At 38.0% G+C, this 21,966-nt stretch overlaps 1 protein-coding gene across 13 annotated transcripts in view; it reads right to left on the bottom strand.

The window, feature by feature from the left end:
- tjp1b (tight junction protein 1b) overlaps positions 1–21,966 on the bottom strand; it is a 107,183-nt gene that overhangs the window by 26,955 nt on the left and 58,262 nt on the right. For 12 of the 13 annotated variants that reach the window (XM_081608265.1, XM_008412003.2, XM_008411994.2 and 9 more), the window contains 4 exons: positions 1,650–1,706; positions 935–1,059; positions 691–793; positions 263–578 (listed from right to left, as the gene is read on the bottom strand). In XM_081608265.1, the coding sequence (XP_081464391.1) occupies positions 263–578; positions 691–793; positions 935–1,059; positions 1,650–1,706 (601 nt within the window). Of the gene's footprint in view, positions 1–262; positions 579–690; positions 794–934; positions 1,075–1,649; positions 1,707–21,966 lie in introns of those variants that run through there. The other variant, XM_081608263.1, reaches the window with a different exon arrangement.

The raw sequence follows: 21,966 nt of genomic DNA, 5'->3' as shown, positions 1-21,966 counted from the left end.
CAGCAGCCCCACCGACCTCTCTACGCCGACAGCTGCTGCTCCCGCTGGGATTAACAGACTGATTAAAGAAGATTAATTGCTCTTTTACTTATTTACTTGAGTTTGCTCGGATTTTGCTGAGGCTGGCAACTTTTATTTACTCTGGCAGTTGACCAGAGCCGATTTGGAAGATTTATTCAGCTACCAAAACAGGGGAACGGTTGAAAGAATAAAACGACAACGTCCCGTTATTCGTTTCTATCCCCGACTTTGCGAGCCTCACCTTCATTTTTGCGGGATTTGACGAGTGTGACCTTGGCGGGGCGAGGGGGAAGGTTGTGCGAGCGGCGGTCCGAACGCGGCGACAGGCTCCTCTCTCGTGAGCCGCTGCGCTCGCGGTCCCGGTCCCGCCGCCCGCTGCTCCGACCGCTGCGCCTGCCCATGGCCCCGCCCACGCCGCTGTAAGCACCGCTGCGCCCGCTCCGCGTCTCGTATATCTCTTCGTCGTAGCTGTCCTCCTCTTCGTCGTGTTCGGACATGGTTTCCCTCTCCCCCAGCCGGCCCATGGGAACGTGCACCTTTCTTTTTCGTCTGATTGTCTAAATGAAATCAGATTCAGTCGCTTCAGATAAAATCAATCGTTAACTCCCCTGAAGTTTTGCTTTTCTATTCGTTAGATATCAAACACAACGCTCGCTAACACACACTCACAATTTTGGCAATTTTCCCACTTTTGCGAAGCTGCTGGACAGCGTACGCATGTTCCACATTGTCCATGGAGACGGCATTGACCATAACCACTCTGTCATTTTCCCTGCAGGCGAAAAAATGAGAAAAAGGAGGAACAGACACACTGGAGTCTTTCTGGAGCGTTTCAAATGTACCAATTATTTATGGAGAGTAACTAAAAGCTAAAATTAGAGATTTGATCCAGCATCCAAGAACAAAATCTTACTGCAGCAGGCCTTCTGCCGGGCCGCCTTTCAGCACATCTGAGATGACGATGGAGGTCTCGCCACTCTGAAAATGAGGGTTATCCCGACCTCCTGATATGGCTATCCCAAAGCCAAACCCTGGTGCCTGCAGGGAAGACATATACAGAAACACACACACACGGTTTTTAGATTATATAGAGTTAACTACTGTGACGCTTTTGTGATTTTAACGGAATCAAATGTGTCACCTATCACTTAAAATGGTTCACATGTAAATGAGATAAGGTTAAAGTCAGAATCATTAGCAAACGCTGATGGAATCACACAAAGCGCTTTATTTGAAGGAGTCTTCCTAAACATTTATGACTGTTATGAAGTGTCATTCAGGAAATAATGACACTTTTAATGCACTTTAAATGCAAGTTTTAAGATAAGGTAATGTTATTTACATGGCACATTTTCAGCACCAAAGCAGTTCAAAGTGCTTTACATGAATTGGAAGGAAATATAAATAAAACAAAATAATGCTTAAATATACAAAGAAAGCTACAAAATATTAGTTTTCTGGCATTTCGCAAATAGAACCCAAAAAAACTCAATTCTTGCCTGGAGAATTGAGTTACAGAAATAAATCTACATTTCTACAACGTCATATTTTACTTGAATAGTATCTGTAAAATATCCTTACTGACTTTGACCCAGGAAACAGGAAGGAGAAAAGAGCGAATGCCTTACCCTGTGTAGTGTAACTGTGTGCTGTTCCCAAATGACTGTCTCCTCCATCGCTGCACTCTGAAAGACAGAAGAAGAAGAAAAGTTTTCAGCTCCGAAGGTTCAGATGCTGTTCACATCCAACGAGCTAAAAGCTGCCAAACGGTTTTAGCCTGATTGTCAACATGATCACAGAAGCAAGAGGAAAAGAAGCGTCTTTTAACACTTTGGTTTGGATTAAAAATATAGGAATTCAATACTTTCCTTACATCAAAAATACATTTAACAGCTTTTAAAACAAATAGACACTATTTAACCAATCATTAAAGCCAGAGCTGACCTGAAATAAACACAAAAAGCAATTTCAAAAAGCATGGAGCTCACAAAAATAAAAAAACACATATCTTCATGCAAATATTAAAATTAAACCATAATAACATCCTGGTTCAATTCTGAAGCACAAGTCCAAACAAGCACATTTATCTCTACTTCAGGCTCAGATGCAACGTTTCAAAGTAAAGCTGTATTTTCTTCTTTTAAAACTGCACTTTTTATAAACTTTAACATTAAATTCTGGGTGCAGAAACATCATTTTAAGACCTGGGGAAAACAAAAACCTTAGAGACAAAGCATTCCTCTTAATAAAATAAAAGCTAAATTCACTTCCCCCTTTTTCTTGGCATCTAACAGACAATTAATTTAAAATGTAAAATTTCACTAACAGCAACTCAGTTTGGTTTTTTTTTTTTTTTTAAAAACTGCTGTTCAGCTTCGTTCTTTATATTAGATCTATAGTACAAGGTTCAGTGTTCACAATGCATCACAATAGCAAGAAATATTTATAATAAAAACCAAAATGAAACCACCAGATAATGGAGATTCACTGAAGCAGCCTTGAAAATAAAAGCCACAAAAACTAAAAAGACACTTTGATGTAATTTCACATCCACTGCATTTCTGTGAAGCATTAAACAGCTGCATATAAAACATTATTAGGCCCATCCCTTTAAGGCAGATTTCTACTTGCACAACTACATCGAATCTGATCAATCCTGTAAGCTTCATGTGTTAGATTACGACTTTTAGGACAATTCTCCACACACAAAAACCCAAAATTTCCCTTTGTGCAACAGAATGTGAGGAAGCTCAAGCAGAGGGATCAATTTGCGAGGATTTATGAAGCACATAAAGGTCAGTAGACGCCCAAAATATATTTTATTGGCAAGCAATGTGAATGCTTTGTGCATGAAATATAACAGCCCACCAGATTTTGCATCTAAAGCAGTCTTTTGGCATTGAGACACATTGACAGCAGCAATTCAATACACTGAGCAGCTCCTTTTTGAGTCCAAAATAAAAGAAATTAAAAGATGATTCTTTTTTTATGCACTATGCTTTTCTTTGAGTTCATACAAAGAAACACAAACAGAATCTGTCCTGCTGATCGACCCGTCAGAGGAGACAAAACAGGAAAAATGACCTATTTTATTCAAACTAAACCTTTTAATGTTTCTGTCCATGTTTTACAAACAAAGCCTATGACTACAAGGCCAGTTAGAAATGACTACACTGCAAAAAAGCTAAATCTGACTTATTTTTGGTTTACTTTCCAGAAAGGTGCAAATATCTTAGTACACTTGAAATAAAACAAAACTAACGTACAAGTAACTTTTCTTGTTTTAAGTAAAAAATTCCTTCGTATTGAGGGAAAAAGTTCTAGATCCATTGGCAGATAAATTAACCTATAGCACAGGAAAAATTTTCTTAAGTGAAATAATCTGCCAATGAAACTGGTACTTTTTCATCAATATTAAGGAATTATTTTCTGAAAACAAGCCTGTATATCTTGATGAAAAGTTACTTGTACATTAGGTTTGTTTTATTTCAAGTGAACAGAGATATTTGCTCTAGAAACTAAACCAAAAATACTTGGTAAGATTTTGTGTTTTTGCAGTGATATCTGGGTCAAAGCATCCAGAAGCTGCATATGTATTAATAAGACATTATTCTCATGTGAAGTGAAATAGTCTGCCAAAGGAACTAGAACTTTATCAATATTAAGGAATCATCGACTTAAAACAAGCTCCTATATCTTGGTGAAAGGTTATTGATAAGTTAGTTTTGTCTCATTTCAAATGCACTAAGACATTTGCAGTAGAAACTAGTCCAAAAATACTTGGTAAGATTTTGTGTTTTTGCAGTGTGCATGTAGGAATAGGAAAGCTTAGGTCTGCGGTTCTGAGCTGTTTTTTGTTTGACCAACAGAGCCTCCTTCAGCACATCATCTCTGCGTCTGTTACGACCTGTCGGCCAAACGCCAAACATCAGCTGGCGTCTGGGAACACAGGCAGCTTAGTAAATTGCCAAAAGTGGCCCCAGACGTTCCCAGCTTGGCAGCATCAACCGCAAACCCAGATAGCAGCTGATGGTGTTACAAACACAAAGCGAAGGGGGAGGGAGGAACAAAAGTTTGAACGAGACGACTCCTTTTGATCTTTTAAACAGAATGGAGAGCAATTAGGAAACATGGAAAAACAATTCCTGAATACCAACAAGGATTTTTGGGGAAGGTTTAAACCACTGGGATTTACACCTGGATCTTTTTGGCATTGTGCAAAAGCTAAAGAGATCATGCACTGATCCTATTTCAGGGTTTCCTCTAGGATTTTTTTTAAACGGTGGTGGTGGGGGGGGGCTGCACAGTGGCACAGTTGGTAGAGCTGTTGCCTTGCAGCAAGAAGGTTCTGGGTTCGATTCCCGGCCCCGGTCTTTCTGCGTGGAGTTTGCATGCTCTCCCTGTGCATGCGTGGGTTTTCTCCGGGTACTCCAGTTTCCTCCCACATCCCAAAACATGACTGTCAGGTTAATTGGCCTTTCCAAATTGCCCCTAGGTGTGAGTGTGTGTGTGCATGGTTGTGTGTCCTGTGTGTCTCTGTGTTGCCCTGCGACAGACTGGCGACCTGTCCAGGGTGACCCCGCCTCCCGCCCGGCACGCCAGCTGGAGATAGGCACCAGCAACCCTCCCGACCCCACTGAGGGACAAGGGTAAAAGAAAATGGATGGATGGACGGTGGTGGTGGGATGACCAGGGAGACACATAAAGGTGAAACTATATTTATTAACTACATTAGTGTTCAAATGCAACATTCTTTTACAACATTCACTAGGTACCATTTCTTCTTTTTCTCTCCTTCTACTTCGGACTAGTCTTACTTCACTCCTGAAAGCAGCGCAGCACACAGTAGCCAGACAGGCAGGAGCCGGCGGCATTGGTTTATAAAGTAAATGTTAACATTTTATGATATTTAAATTCATTTCAAACTCTGACTTTGATTAGTATATGTTTGCACACATATATGTATATTCTTAACATTTAAGCCAATTTCAGTCAGTTTTGCTGGATGATAAATTGACGTTATTGCGATAAATGGTAATATTGCCGTTTTGAGACCATTTTCAAGTAGCATAAAGGTAATGACATTATAATGTAAGAACACATTCTCAAAGATCAGTAAACTTTAAATCCTAATGAACGTTTAACACCAGAACTGGAAGACATTTTAAATATCCAAAATACAAAAAAAAAAAAAACAAATACAATGAATTATGCAGTTTCCGTAAACAAAACTATCCTTAAAAAAAGGATAGATGAGACAAAAGCACCAGACTGAAGACTTTTAACATCCAATTTTTGGTAGAAAGAGAGAAAATAGAGAAACGATAAATCATGTAAATGGAAATTATTGAGCTTGTTTTACTTTATTAACTGCTTTAATAACTGCAACATATCTATTTACATATTTTTAACATCAGGATTTTCCCCAATGTATTATAAGCCTGGCAGGCCACAAGGCTTTACTTGTGCCCCCACCAGGCTAAGCATTGCTTATTTATTTTAATGTTTGCATTTTTAAGACTGTATAGTTGGTGTTCAGGCATTAATCTTCCAATAACACATAATTATCAGGTGATATTTTCAAATTTCTTGTCAACTTTAAACATTTTTGTAACTCAAGAACACGGCAGGCCGCTGGATAAATGACCACACAACCACCCAGCCACCGGGCTTAGCAAGTTTTCTGGGGGAAAACTTGAACATATATATATAAAAAAATAAAAAAATAAAAAAACTGACAGCTTTTATTTTGCCACAACACGATCAATTACATGCAGAGGAAACCCTGTATTTAGAGCTGAATCAATCTAAAGCTCAATTCAACAAAAGCAAAAGAAAATACAATTTTTTAACTCCATGCAGTGATTTATTTATTTTATAATAGAATGTGAACCATGTCTGACCAATTATATTCAAATCAAGAGGTAAAGAATAATAAAAAGCAACATATTTGTTCCTGCTGTGCAGATCCCCATGTGTTGTGTTTACCTTTCTCCTGCACACATCTTTCAGTTCAGGGATGTAATTGCTCAGCTTGTTGCTCTGGTAACACAGGGGACTAATGTGGCATTGCTCGAGAAGCCTGACATTTTCAGGACACGTCTGAAGGCTCCTTTCAAACGTGGGAGGTCTTGAAACAACCCAGCCACATTTAAAGACAAACAATACTTTTCACTTTTATTTTATACCTAACATTTAAGCAGCATTGCTTGGATACCCATCCAAGCAAACTATCAGGAAGAGATTGTCCACTATCGCAAGTGAATTTTGGTGAAAATGTCAGTGTGCACCCTTTAGATACAAACAACCCGGGCCAAGAAAATGCTTCATGCCACATGCCAGAGCCAGAACTGGCAGCCACCATGTTGGTTGGGTCATGCTTCGGGGGATTACAACCGCCGAACTCTCAGCTGCCAGCATTACAACACAGATGGACAACATGCTCCAGGATGGAGGAACGAACTGGTCAAGAGGGACTGTGTTGGGTCAAATGACAAAAACCAAAACTTAAAAAAGTAAATTGTGATGGTGATCATGGATGACAAAGACAAAAGCCTTTTCCTATGGCAAAACAATTAGCAAAGATGCTTAATAAAATAACAGAAAAAGATATAAAGAAAACAAGCAACATGCAATAACTTGGTTTTGTTTACATACTTATTGAAGCCAAGGAAAACATTAAACCAACATGTAATTTATTGTAATTTTATAAGCATACAGTGACATTAAATTGTATTTTATTACATCTGGGAATTGTTTTGATAAAGTAACTTCTTCCTTTTCTATGCATGAAACCAAAGAACATTTGGGAGGGCAGCAGAATCACATGTCTTGACCCACAAGCTGGGAGTTTTCTAAAACATCACAGATAATGTCTGTCTACCACAGTGGTTCCGGCCTATGAAAACAAACTGTTTTCTAAAACATCATAGATAATGTCCGTCTACCACAGTGGAACCCAAAGTCGGTCCTGGAGGGCCGGCATCCTGCATGTTTTAGTTCTCTCCCTGATTTAATGCACCTGGATCCAATGATGGCTCATTAGAAGGTTTCAAAAGAACATCGACATGCTGAAAACGTTGAGGGAGAGAACTAAAACGTGCAGGATGCCGGCCCTCCAGGACTGACTTTGGGCACTCCTGGCCTACCATTTTATACCTATGGTGTAAAATGGGTGTACTGTTCAGGCAACCAACTGTTGTCCTGAACAATGCATGATGGTAGTTCCCCCTACTTTCATTGCCATTTCATTGGGTTATAAATCAAACATACCAAACAGCATCAGCATATCTTGTAGCAGACACTGTTGTCTGCATGAAAGAATGTTGGATTCAAATCTTCCAAGACCCGTGCGACAAAACAAACCATCAAAAACCAGAAGAAAAAAAACAACTCTTCGTCATGTCGTACGCAGCCAAGAATAAACTCGGTTTTGCTGGAGCAAGAGAAGCAGCTGCAAACATATGAATTAGCTTCTCTTGTGCTCTTACCAACAGCATTGGCAAATGTATTACAGAAACATCAGGTAGTTGAAAACAGCTACCCAATATGCATTTATGTCAAAGATAATACAAGAGAAATTTATTTTGCACCTCTACCAAAGTACAGTGAACCCCATGCATGGTTTCTGCATGCTTCACCAACTCAAATTTAAGACTTTTTAAGACAATTATTAATCAAATTTAAGAAATATAAAAAGAAAATGTAATTCTCCTTCTATAGATCATCTTTTTCAAACAGGATGACTGAAGCATCCAGTGGCAAAAACAAGCATTGTCCTGCCAACTGGCAGTAGATTTACTCATATCAGTGATGGATATAAAAATCTAGCTGCCTAGGATATTGGGAGCAAGTTAGCGCTGGTAGCCCCACAAAAAAACTAAACTACATAGAATACGAGATAAAATAGTCCTGACATAACAAAATTTAAAAAATGACATTACTTGCATTTTTCTAATGGATTTATTTTAAGGGCTTGATTTTAGACACTCTTTGGTGAGGAAGTAGTGAGGGTTACTGAATCAAAGTTAGTCACTTTCAGAATCAGAGAGGTGCATAAATTAAAGGAAACACGGATCTGCATAATGTTCAGGCTGCAGAGAGACACACTGTGAGGAGATAATAAGAAGGTGAAACATAAACAAAAGCAGCTCAAAGCTTTGTTTTAGCAAAGCTAGCCACTCTAGTTGGACTAATCACCAGAATAATGTGTTAAAACTGGCTTAAATGTCACATTTGTGTCTCTCTTTAAATGATAATGAAACTTTAAAACAACCATTTTCACACAGCAGCATGTCCTTAGCATAAATATGCATATACAAATGCATATTTAATGACCTCTCATGGGAGGAAAGCAATAAACATGCATCCTGAAGGCTGCTAATTACATTTCTTCAAGAGAAATCAACATTGACTTGAACCTGTATCTGTTTACTGCGTATAAACTCTGTTAGAGTGCAGACATAAGAAAATGCCTCCAATTACTGGAGCTGTTATGATGACAGAAACTTTAAGAGCAGCTCAAAATCAGACGATGGTTAATTATATTCTCCTGAAAAGCATAACTTCTCACACTGTCAAATCAACTGTAAGACTTTGTCTGATACAGGTGAATGTTAATGCAAACAACCGTGAAGATCACCGCTTTGTCATCACAGCACCAGTCCAGCACAGCAGATAAAAAAACGATGCTTTTTAATCCTGCATTCGGTTAAAAGTCTCATTAAAATTACAGAGCGCAGTCTCCCTCAACTCACTTAGGGAAAAAAAACTAAATAACATTTCATCTACCGAGGGGTGGGAGGCAATTTGGTGGGCTGCTGAATGCTCTGACAAAGATTACATTCTTTTTTCTTTTTGCTGTAGTATGGTTTAGAGGTACGGCTGAGTCTTATTCAATTCACAGCGCTCTGGGAACGGACAGGCTAAAAATAGCTCTCATTAATTCTGCCATTGTGATGCAGCAACAGAGTGATTTAAGGCAAACTTGCAGCATGAACACTGCAGAACATTTAATAAGATCTCGTTGTATGGAATAGCAACGGCCTGACTGAAACAAATGATGCAATATGGCAAAGGAAATACATTCACTGTATCGCCAGGCCCCATTTCTTGAATTTCTCTGCAAGACTTTGACGAGACAAACGGAGGCAAGAGCTGCTCAGAAAATATCTAGAGTCCCAGTGCAGATGATGTTCATACCAAAACATGGTTAATATTACAGAAAAATATTCATATGACAATCAAAATGTATGTGCTAACCAGCAACGGGCATGATGCAAATGACTACAGAGGTAATAAACAAATTGCTCAGTCAAAACAACTTTTTCCCTCAACCCTTTTCAACTTCCACTGCGACCAGAGACGGATGACAACAGGACTACGCTCCAGCACGGCTGCTGGCAGTGAGGCAATAAAAGAAAATAAGATGATTGATCACTTCAGAAAGTGAAATCGATGTGCTGCAAAGTGCTGACAACTGCTGAAACTCTCCTGCTTCTGTCTGAGAACGCAGCCAAATGCTAATGAGGGCTCATACCTTCCCACTAGTCACAGTGGGGTGGTGGGGGGGGTCCCCTGAGATAAAAGTGACACTCTGCACATGCAACATCATGGAAAGACACTGTACTGCGGTTCTACACGAGGACGCAGCAATGTCTGTACCAAGGTCAAGACAAAGAAATCAGGCTGACGTGAAAGTACACTGTGAGTCACTAAAAACAGTGAAAGCTATAATGACGTAGGCGAGTCGTCATCTTCGACTTCATACTAAGGCGTTGCATGCGGAAGACAAGGGGGTACTTACGTTCGGGTCATTACAAACAACAGACAAAAGTGTCCTCAGCATCTAGCTACTCCTTTTGTAAATCCAGCAGGAGATTCCAGCAGACGCACATCAGCAGCAGCGCATGACCGCACCAATCAGTGCTGGGAGGGACTGACCCCCACCTTCCTTAGCTCAAAAAAAAAAAAAAAAAAAAAAAAAAGCCACAGGATGGATTTACGAGCACAGGTGAGAGGTTATGAAACACACCCAACAGCGACTCCCCGACAGTTCCTGCGTCCCGCGCGGGTCTGCGTTCTTACCCGGCATCTCTCCCGCAAACGCTTTGCTCCCTCAAACTCAGCTCTTCCACGCTCAAGGGATCAAAAATCCCCTCCAGCTTGGCAACAATCTGTGAGGGATCTGCAGTTCCGCTACAGCCTGGGACTCCTCTGTACTAGCGAAAATCCATCCGCAGTGTAAACTGCTGTATCGGACTTAACCCTCACGCTGCCGGGCCAAACCGATCCACCATGTGGCTCAAAATGTGTAGTTATCACTATCCTCCTCCTCCTCATTTGTGCTGCAACACATGCATGAATTAAGGGAATATTGTAAGTGACACTTTGCAAAAGATGCACAGCTTTATGGTCAGTAAACAGAAGCTGTTCATAAATAAATCACTTTCCGACTAAAGCTAAATAAAAGTAAAACCCATCACTTAATCTGACCTTAAATGCCTGACTCATTGTAAATAAAGGGTTATATAAAGAAAGCCTCCCCACAACACGGCAAACGGACCAGAACCATGCTAAGGAGGAGTCGTCTGAAACGTTTTTAAACTTATTTTAGCATCACTGGCAGATTGTGTTTAACCACAGATCATTTTACTTTCAAAAGAAATAAAAGTTGGTACCTGCTCGTACCAACTGTTGCAAAAAAAAAAAAAAAAAAAAAAAATACTGCAAGTCATCAAGATTCAGTTAGAAAGAGCAACCTCTTGAAAAAGTACTGCAGCAACTGATTCAGATGACAGATCAACTAGTTGGATGAACGAAACTGGAGCTAAATCTGAATGACATGTCCGAGTAATTGACGAAGATAACAGTTTTAATGAGTTAAAAGAAAAAACATAACATTAATTTGTGATGTACCTCTAAAGTTATATAAAAAACTGATTTAGTTTGCAAGAGGAAAGCACAATTAAACTATAGAGCAACGTGGAAAGTCAAAGTGAGAAACATCAATTACACTTCCTTTCAAAGCTTCCACAGTTTGTCACCTAAACACTAAACTTCAACACATTTACTTGGGATCTTGTGTGATAGACCCATATGAAGGAAAATGTCATGTTTTTATAGAAGTAGAAATCTAAAAAGTGCGATTGGCAACTTTTTGTCTACTGGGCCAAAACTGTCATGTGTGAAGTGTACTATGGCCACAAAATATTTTTTTAAATAAAATTGTTCTCGTCTATTCTTAGAAACAAAAACAAGATTTGGTTCAGCATTTATTTGACAACTTTTGCTGTATTGAGGTTTTATTAGTTTTATAAAATTAATGAAATGCAGATTTGGATGAATCCAGGTCTGATTTTCAGTAAAACTTGTTGAACATTAAAAAAATATATATACTTTGTGTTGAACATAAAAATTTTCCATCTGGAAAAAAAAAAAAAACACTTAAATATTTCTGGACATTCTACAGCCGCCGATTAAACTTTTTGTCCAATGACTAATAGTTTAGTCAGATATCTGGGACAGAGAGCTTCAACATCTTACCACAGATTCTGAACTGTGACTGAATCCTTTTAACACGAAAGCGTTCATGTGAAGCTTTTCCTGCAGCTCTGGCTGTGTTTACGTTATTTGGTCCTGCTGGTATCGAACCAGTCTCAAGTCTTTGCAGCAAGTTTTCTTCCAGTTTCATCCTTAGTTTTAGCTCCATCCATCTTTCCATTACTCTGACAGGCTTCCTTGTTCCTGCTGATGATGGATGGAGCAGAACGCCGTGAGGCATTTAAGGTTTTGTTTTATAACCTAATGCTGTTTTAGACTTCTCAATAACTTAACTCATTGATGCCGTTTGTTCTTCATGTTCCCTAAGAGCATTTTTACACCTAAAGTTCATTTACTTTATTTTGTTGGACTGAAACAATAAATGGGGCTAATCGTCATTTATTGAATACTTCAAATTAGTTGAAGTATTCGTCAACTAATTTATTAATTGCTAACTAGAGTATGCAAACTCAAAAGGGCCATTTTCTAAAGTAAAGAACATATTTGGAGCAGTAATTAAGATAAAACTGTACAAAATATATGCATTTAAGATGTATACAAAAACCACAAAAACTCCTCAAATGACAGTTTTAACACTGGAACTGGAAGACATTTTAAATATCCAAAATAAATAAAACAACAGAAATAACAGATAAAATGAATTATAAAGTCTCTGTAAACAAAACTGTACTTCAAAAAAGGGCTAGTTGAGTTTGGCGTCTTCAAGTTTTAGGTAGAAAGAGAAAAACAATAAATTATGCAAATAGAAATTAATGAACCTGTTTTAATTTATCATCTAATTAACTGATTTATTTCTTATTGCGACAGGCCCACTTATAAGGGTGTTTATAGATGATTTCATAACATATCTACAAACTATAGAAGCCATCTTATTGTAAAGTGTAACCAAAGATCTAAATCAAGTCAAATATAACAGATCTTGTTTAAAAGTTACACTAACATGCAGTGCACACCATGCAGGTCTTTGCCCAACCTTGTTGCTCTGGTGTGCATGACCTCCGACACTGGCTGAGTTTTCAAAAATCTGTTTTTTTATCAGCTGATTTTTATAAACATGTCATTCAACGTTGCATCGGTAAGAGAACGCTTTCAGGATTACACAGAGCATTTTGGATCTGTTCACTGGAAAGCTGCAGCGCAGAAAGATGGAGCTTCTTTACGGTCCGGCTCAGCAGGATTTGGCGTCACAAGGTCAACTTACAAGGCTTCAGCCGTTTGAGATTTACTTACATTCGGCGTTTAGAGGACATTGTGGCACAACACTTCTGGATTATCTGTTTTCCTTTGTGTCTGAACAGGAGTTGGTTTACAATACTAATGCTTGCATGTTTTCTTTGTAAGAGCATCCTGCATGATTGAACAGACAGAAGAATTCATCCTGAGGCAAATTTGAGCTTTTGCAGCACTTGCAATCATGCTTGAACTCTAGTACTTCTTATGAAAAACATAAGATACGAGCGTTATAATAAAAGAGTTCAGCACAGGCATTGCTGAAAAAGTAGATGTAGCCAGAGCGATTTCACCATACTGGTATTATGGTATAGAGTTCAAACAGGCAACAGTTATTGTGCACTTTATCGCAGTGGGTGACATGAACTGAAGGTTAGCCACATAAAACCCAGGGTGGCTTATTCTGAAACACACTCGGCTAAACCTCGTGCACTTAAACCTCAAGCGCTGCCCGTCATTGACGGATCGCTCCTTATAAAAAACTGACATTTATGAGACTGTTCCTAAAGACTGCTGAAACGGCATCATTTGCATACCCCACATCCGTACTACCAAGGAAGAGAGCTGGGTTACTGTGTAGTTATGAAATGGTTTCTGGGTGAGAGAGAGGACAAGCATGCAGGGCTGCAACTAATTATTACTTTACTAATCGATTATTGTTGGTTAAAAAAATTGCCACATTCTGTAAATATTTCATTTAACCACCTAAGTTTTTTATATACATTATTAGAAATGCATTGAAATATGCAAATAATTCCCCTTTAAGTTAGAAAATAAAAATTTTATTGCCTAAGATGCAGCAATAGAGCTTGATCATTTGTAGCAAACATCTGCATGTTTTAACAACATGTGAAAAAGTCAGTCTTTTCTGTTTGACTTTACGTCAGTATAGTTAAAGTCTGATTTATTTACTATTTTTTCAATTAACCAATTAATAATCACACTGCAAAAGGTGATTTTTATTAAAAAAAAATTTAAGAGTTTGAACCAGGTGAAGCTAAAACTGTGCCACTAGAGGAGTTCTGGATAGAACATATTTACAGAAAAATAGGGGATTTTTTTATATTAAATACGAAATGTTTATTTTTTATTTTTTTTATTTTTTACAGTTTTGGCTTAATTTCTGTTCTGACTTTGTTGTACTTTTAGCAAAGTGCCTTTTTTAATGTCTCAATACTTAATCTAATACTAAATTAGTTGATGATTATTTCAAAAATCCAAATTTGTATTTCAAAGATCCAAAAGAATCAGAAAGTTTGAAATCTGAGCTGGATTATTAAATGCTAAACAGGTTCTTTAAAACATAAACCTTCATTCTACTAATGAAAATTCAGCATTTTGTATTTACTGTGTGTTAAACATTGGGATCCATTGGACAGGAATTAAAAAACAATCATATACAGTTGGAATATTTTTACACCGACTACAAATCATTACAAAAAAATAATGATTGGCAAAGTCTAACTTGGAAGCTCACTGAAATAACTGACTATTTGAAATTTCATAACATACCACATAAAACTAGTTATCTTTTGTTAAATGAATCTGTGATTTTGTTTAAAGACAACTTTTGGATGAAGTATTCCTGGAGCAGCAACAAAGAGCAGGTGTTCCTAAAAGCTGGAGTTTATATTCAGCTCTCGAACTTCTAAAGAGGCTGCAGCTCCCTGGTTTATATCCATTATACGGCTGCTTACTCAGTCTGTCAGCTATTTGGAGCCAAACCCAAAGTGCATTTTACTGCAAACCACGGCAAATAAAGCCCACAATACTCTGTGCAAATTGTGTTTTTCAGAAATTAAATTCCAGGTCTAATATTCAGCGCTCAGAGTGACCAATGTCTATTTCCAGACTCTGGAGTCGGAGATCCTGAGCAGCAGAGCCTCTGTGAGAACTGAGCGCAAGAAGCAGGAAATCAGCTCCTGAACTCAATCAGCGCAGAGGAAGTTATCAGTGCCCCACACAAGAGAGCAGGAATGTGGAGATAAGCTGAGGCACCGACCTGCTCCCCGCCTCCTCCTCTTCATCACAGTGATGGAAATGAGGACAACTGAGCCAAAGAACAACAGAAATGATAAAGGATGTTTCTGTTCCATTATAAAAAGGTGGTTCATGTTGAAATGTGACTGATGAAAGCCCGTACCCTGATAATTTCACACCCCATGCACACAAAGATTTATGATGTACTTGATTTATACATGCAAACCCTCTGTATTTGCAGGAGCCGTAGCCAGAATGGCAATTTGTACACAATACTGTGCAGAAAACATAGAGGGAAAGTCTTCGCTTGGTAATCCTTTAAAGGCAGCCAAAGTACAGATCAAACACTTTTTCTAAAATGCAAATTACGTAGAAAAGGTAAAGAAAAACAGCATACCAATCCTTATTTTCATCAAAACCATTGTCAACTGCAAATATTAACAATATTTACTCCCAGAGAGCAGCCATTTTAAAACTACAACAACAAAAGCTTAGCAGACAAAACTACTTGTAAAAATAGTTTTTCCCCAATTGAGCCAATGAGGCATAAATTTAGTGAGCAGAAGTAAAATTGTGCACACTTATTTATTAATGACAGACATACACACAATAAATAGCACTGAAGATTGAAATGTGTAGTAGCAGCCAACTACTGGACGATTCCCAGTACTTTCTGCACACAAAAGGCATAAAACCCATCTGCTGGCTAAAGTATCCACACCAAAAACCATCAACACACAAACCATTTTATCCACTTTTTACAATTTTCCACTCATTTTAATTACAGAGACATTTGCCTTTGTCTTGCAGGGGTTCTGCAGGTTTCACCAACTGAAATTTAAGACCATTATAAATTGGATTTAAGGCCTGTATAACAACCGAAGTGTACAAAAGGAGACTGCCTATTTTGTAAATGTTAGTGCCAAGATTTTTTGCACAGAACAAATGTAGCATCATACGGGAGACAAACTGGCAATAAATTTTCACTTACCCAAGATAGACGCAAAAAGCTAGCTAGCAAAGGTATTTAGCAGCTAGTTAGCAGTATCCAATTAGAAATATACACTACATAGAATATACAACATAAAACAGTCTGCCGCCACAAAATTTAAGACCTGTCATTAATATATTTAAGGCCAACTCACATTTCTAATTGAATTTAAGACATTTTAAGGTCTTAATTGTAGCTAAGATTTTCAATGGATGCGTGGAAACCTTGTCTTGAGATGCACCAATAACACTTTTACAGTTCAACACAAACTTCCTTTTTTCCATAAGGTCTGAACTATCTACACAAACTTTAAAAAAAGGTTTTAAACCTAAAAACACACTGGTCAATATGAGATTGTCTTTGATAATTGAGTAAAAATATCACAGCTATATAGCATGCACAGAATTTTCCACACTTATATATGACATAATCTAATTTCTTTCATTTTCATTACCAATTGGTTCTGTGGCTAAATCCTTGTAGCACGTTTATTACATTAACATGGTTATCTATGACATTTATTGGTTTATTGTTATTTAATATTGATGCATAGACACAAGTAAAAATAAAAGCATAAAGCAAGCATGGAAAAATTACAGTAGGCTTCATTCATCCAGCTGACCGGCAGTAAACAACAACAGATGTAGGAGGGGCAGCTCTGTTTATTCTCTATGCAGCAAAAAAAATAAAAGAAAACCTAACACTTTTTAAGCATCAACAGGAAATGAAGGAATAACAAAATACTCCCAATTTGTGCGCTAAAGTAAGTAAGTATATGTGACGTAAATGTCTCCCAAAAATTAGAATCGACAAGTTGAATTTCAGCGAAAACCAATTGTCCAACATTATCTGGAGTTGTTTTCTTGCATCCTCTATCTAGACCAGCAGTTCTCAATGTGGGCGGTACCGCCCCCCAGAGGGCGTTAAGAGGCCGGCAGGGGGCGCTGGCGGACATTTTTACAAAAGGGGGGCGCTGGGATGCCTTTGGGGGGCGTTTGGTCGAAGGTAAACTTTACACCTTAAATCCAAAACAATACCAGTTTAGACTTTGAGCAACTTGGTAAAACTGTATTGTGTAACATTAAATCATGCTTGGCTGCAACTGGCAGCTCTTCTTCTATTCAGTGTTTGTAGCTTCATGGCGCAGCTCCGCTCTGCATCAGTTCAGCTTTACACCGGCTGATGACGCTGCTGTGATTCACTTTGTCTGGTATTTATGTAAGCTACATATGTTTTGGCAGTTCTGTGATCATGTCAAAGCAGCAATTTATACTAAAAAGTGTTTTATTTCCGTTTGAAAGCTGCCCGCTAACATGGAAGGACAACAGAAAATCGCTCTTATAAACATGTAATTACTAAAATCACGACTTTGTATCCCTCTGAAAAATGAACCCATTTAAATAAAGAAATCCCTCCACGGTTGATACCGCGATAGAGAGCGTTCATTTTATAGCGTTAACACGGTGCTGTAAGTGGTCCGGTATGAAACGGGGGTGATAGAACAACACAGCACTTTTAAATTTCAATAATCAGAATGCAGAAATTGTTTCCATTGTTTTAAAAGGTTTATGTCAGTCTGCCTTTCCCCCATCGATGTTTCCCGACCGCACCTTAGGAAGTTAAAAAAAAAAACTCCGCGCACATTGCGCAAAACTCTGAAACACGAGAAGCGGGCAAAACAGAGCGAAGAACTAGATGTGAATTATGGCATTAAAACAGAGAATCCGACGCTGAACAGTGAAAAATCAACACATGATGTGAAACACATGACGATTAGGAGGCGCAGCAGGTGATGAGTGAAAATTACTGATGGTCAATAAACGATAAAATAAATCTAGCAACAGGAAAGAAACTAAAGTGGACATAGCAGTAAACCAAGAGAGGATAATAATAATCAAAGGAAACTAAATGGAAATGAATGAAGAACAAAATGCAAGAATAAACTAAGAAACTAAAGTAAATACGGAGGAATAAACTGGTATGGCAAGACCTTTCGAGCCATAATTAATACAGAGACTGTATGGCAAGAATAAACAGACACTATTTCCAGATAAAAGGTAAAATAATACTGTTGAAATGTCATGGGCAGGAGCGCAACTACACATTATTCAGGTGGATGCGAAACCATAAATCGGCGCCCCCCCACGAAGGAGCGTAGAAACATGTGCTCGCCTCCCCCCAACCCCCCTCCTCCAGACGCCGATACGTTTAGGGCAAAACTCGCTACATTTACCCCGTTAAGTGAGCGAGGTGAAGGAGCGTAAGGCGCGCTGAAGTGTACGGGAAAACATAATCGGTGCGCCGATTCAAAACATCTACAATAATGATAGTAACATTAATAATAAAATAATTGTCAGTGCAAGTAGCCTACAAATTCTTTGGTGGGGGGCGGTGAGGGACCTGGATTAGGGCTAGGGGGGCGCTGGCCCGAAAAAGGTTGAGAAACACTGATCTAGACAATAACAACAGTTAATAATTCAAAGTAGGGATGCAAGATATTGAATTTTTAGTCGATATCCGATATACTAAAACTCTGACATAAATACCAGCATTTGTTTCCCGTACCTACTCATTTAAACTATATTACTTTCTCTGTGGAATTAAAATACGGCATTTTCTTTGTCAGTTTATCCTGCTACCAAATGCAAATGCTAAAAAGGAAGCTGAAAATGATTATTCAACTTGTATTATGTTTAATGTCAAATTTATTCATGACATCTACTCGCTCTAAGACAATGACGACACAATGCAGATTTGTAGAGCTTCACAAAACTAAACTCAATCTGTTCACAAGCAACAAGTGAAAAGCACATCAGTCGTGCATTAATACTTAACAGTTTCTTATGATGTTGAGCTGTGCTGCAGACATCATTGTCACTGGTTTGTCTTGTAAAAACAATGCCTTTTATATCGGTGAATATCTGATGCCTGATATTAAATTTTACAGCTAATATCAGCCGATACCAATACCGATACCGCGCCGATAATATCATGCATCCCTAATTCAAACTGATGGTCTGGACCACGTTCTGCTAAACAATAACAACTAAGCCATGCTGCATAAACAAGTAACAAAAAGAGCAAAGTTTAGACCCCATGCATCAACACTCCAGTAACGCAGTGTTTCCATCTCATTAGGACATCTGTTGTCACAACCAAATGAATAAGCCATTCATTCAAGACAGCTTCTATAAATACACACAACTCCAAAGCTGCAGTCAGTCAAATTTATCTGAACTAGGCAAAATATCAGATCCTTTTGCCCTTCAAAAAACCACGATGACTCAGATGACGGCTGCTTGGGGCAACATGATTTACAGGCCAACATGTCTGAGTGCCCTTCAGCAGCCATACATTTTCTTCCTCTCAGGTGACGCGTTTACCTGAATTATTCCCTAAACCAGCGTTGCGAACAGAATGATTTCTGAAGCGCTGAGGGTGGAGGGATCTTAATCAGAAATTAGAACATCTAATTACAGCCACAAATATCATCTGCAGTGTGCCCCACTCACTTCATTTGACACATCTATTAACCATGCCCAGCTGCTGCTTCATGCAGCATTACAAACATGATGCTAGTGATGACACATTTTAGTCACGGCCCTGAAGGGGGTCTAATGCTGATAAGGACAGAATGGTGAATCATCAAACTTCAACCAAACACACTGCCTGCAAGATTCAGTGTAATGTATTGACTTTCTGTGTATCGAATCTAACAGAGGACTGCTGTAAACCACTAGAACCACTGTAAAAATACTAAATCTTAACAAGTACTTTTTGCGTTTCTACTGCAAATATCTTAGTACACTTGTAATAAGACAAAACTAACTTATAAGTAACTTTTTAGCAAGATATTGGAGCTTGTTTTAAGCAAACAATTAACTAATATTGATTTTAAAAAAGTACTAACTTCATTGGTAGATTATTTCACCTATAACATGGGAAAATGGTCTTGTAAATAATCTGCCAGTGGAACTAGAACGTTTTCAACCAAATAAAGACCTTATTGACTTAAAACGAGTTCATATATCTTGCAGAAGTTACTTTTAAGTTGTCTTATTTCAAGGGTACTGAGATATTTGCTCTAGAACAGGGGTGGCCAAAGTCGTTCCTCGAGGGCAGGCATCCAGCATGTTTTAGTTCCCTCCCTGGTTTAACGCACCTGGATTCAAAACAGAACATTGATATGCTGAAAAGGTTGTTACTACCACCAGGGAGAAAACTAAAACATGCAAGATGCCGGCCTTCAAGGACCAACTTTGGGCACCCCTGGTCTAGAAACTAGACCAAAATTACTTGGTAAGATTTTGTGTTTTTGCAGAGATGTCTGTAAAGCTTCCAGAAACCATTTGAACAACCGCAACACAGAAGAGTAGCTGGAATATTTTTTGGCATAAGAGAGCTTACATAATTAGCATTGAAGGGTAAAAATAATGACAGGACAAGTGGACACAGATGAACCCCTGTGGTAAAATGAACATGCTCTAAAATCCAACTGCAAAACTATATTTTATTGGTCATACTAAAAAATAACATTTATTTTATTTAAAATCTTTATCCTCAAAAGGGGGAATAAAGCTGAAATGAACAAACCAGGCTTATTCTTGCTTCAAAAGCAGAAAGCGGACTATAGCACTGGGAATTCTGGGTAGATAGAACCAAAACAAACTAGTGTTAGCAGGAAAAATGGCTTTTTACCAAAGACAAAAGAGGAATCATCCATCCTACCACCGCAAAAATCTGACGCTATACTCCACTTTTGTTTATATTTTGTGAAGAAGAAAGTTGTGCTCATGTCTTCTTGATTGGTTTTTGTGCCGTTTCATCAAACTGTCCCTTTCATTATCCAAAATTTCTACCATCTCTGTAAAATTTCCATCAGTTGTTGACATTAAGAGCAGCAAAATACCTTTCAACTGGTCAAATAAATTACAGGCATGCAGTCAGGTAATATATAAGACTAAAATATATTATTTAACCAAATTCTGCATGAAAACAGCTCTTTGGCACTGCAATAATGCACAACTTAAAATTCCAATGGCATTTTCGCTGTAATTTAAGAAACCGTCTAAACTTTTGCTACTTATTGGTTTTGCACCAATTCACTTTGTTGTTAAGTCTAAAGTTTTAATATCTATAATTTCTCTTTCTATAGAGTGTTACATTATAGTGCTAGCACAAACCACCCACAGCTAAATAGGACAATTTCTAAATCAATCTACAGTTGAGCTCAAAGTTGTTCAAACCTCCTGGCAGTTTTAAATCTAAAATGTTGTATGAACTTCAACAATATTTCTTTAAACAGGAGGTAATAATTATTTGGATGGCCCAGACAGGGATCTGGCTTGAAACTGTGAAGGGAGCTAAAGATTAAGGTGATGGCAAAGAGGCCTTCCAACTTCAAAGGCCTGGAGTTTATCACCATAAATAAATCCTGAAAATACGAGTGGAAACATTTAAAAAGTTGATCAGCAATTACAAAAAAGTTTGGTTTCTCCAATGCCAATAAAGATGTTCATTTGGAAGTGTATAAATGGTTTCTTATGTGCCATTCTTTCTTAAAAACTAAATTAAAAAATGATCAAAACTGATGCGGTTTTAAAATGGTTTCATCTCTTGAGAGCTGCTTGTCTCATTTCCTGTCACAAACTTCTGGTTGAATGGAAATAATTTTAAATCCAAATGAGAAGTCTTGACCAAGGACAACAAAATAGTTGGAAGAGAGGAAGCTTGAATCAAAATCACATCCTTCTTATTCTAATGATGACTGAGTGGAGTATACATTTCAACTTGACTTTGTAAATAAAAACTAATTTTCCTCAAAAATGATAGTCCTTTTACTTGGTTTTATTATCTTCTGAGACATGCTGGTCTAATTTTAACCACCAAAATTCTTGGTTGAATAAAAAATACTTTCCATCTAAATATAACAGGCACATGAATAATTTATGGCTCAGCTATACACTTGTCCTCTTGTATCATAAATGATCTGCTAGAACTATTGGACTAAACGTTAGTGTGGACACAAAAAATTTAAATGGCTTTGATAACTATAAAATAACAATAAGTGTGGCAAAACAATAAATTAAACGTTTAAATGTTAATATTTTCATTTGAGGGGTTTGCAGACAGTAGTTCTAGCCACAATTACCAGTTATGACTAATGATATAACTATGACTAA

The sequence above is a fragment of the Poecilia reticulata genome, chromosome 6, assembly GCF_904066995.2.
Source record: "Poecilia reticulata chromosome 6, P_reticulata-male-v2, whole genome shotgun sequence".
In the NCBI taxonomy this organism is placed as follows: domain Eukaryota; kingdom Metazoa; phylum Chordata; class Actinopteri; order Cyprinodontiformes; family Poeciliidae; genus Poecilia; species Poecilia reticulata.
Note: the sequence above shows the minus strand (reverse complement) of the source record. Positions and strands in the feature narration are given on the sequence as shown.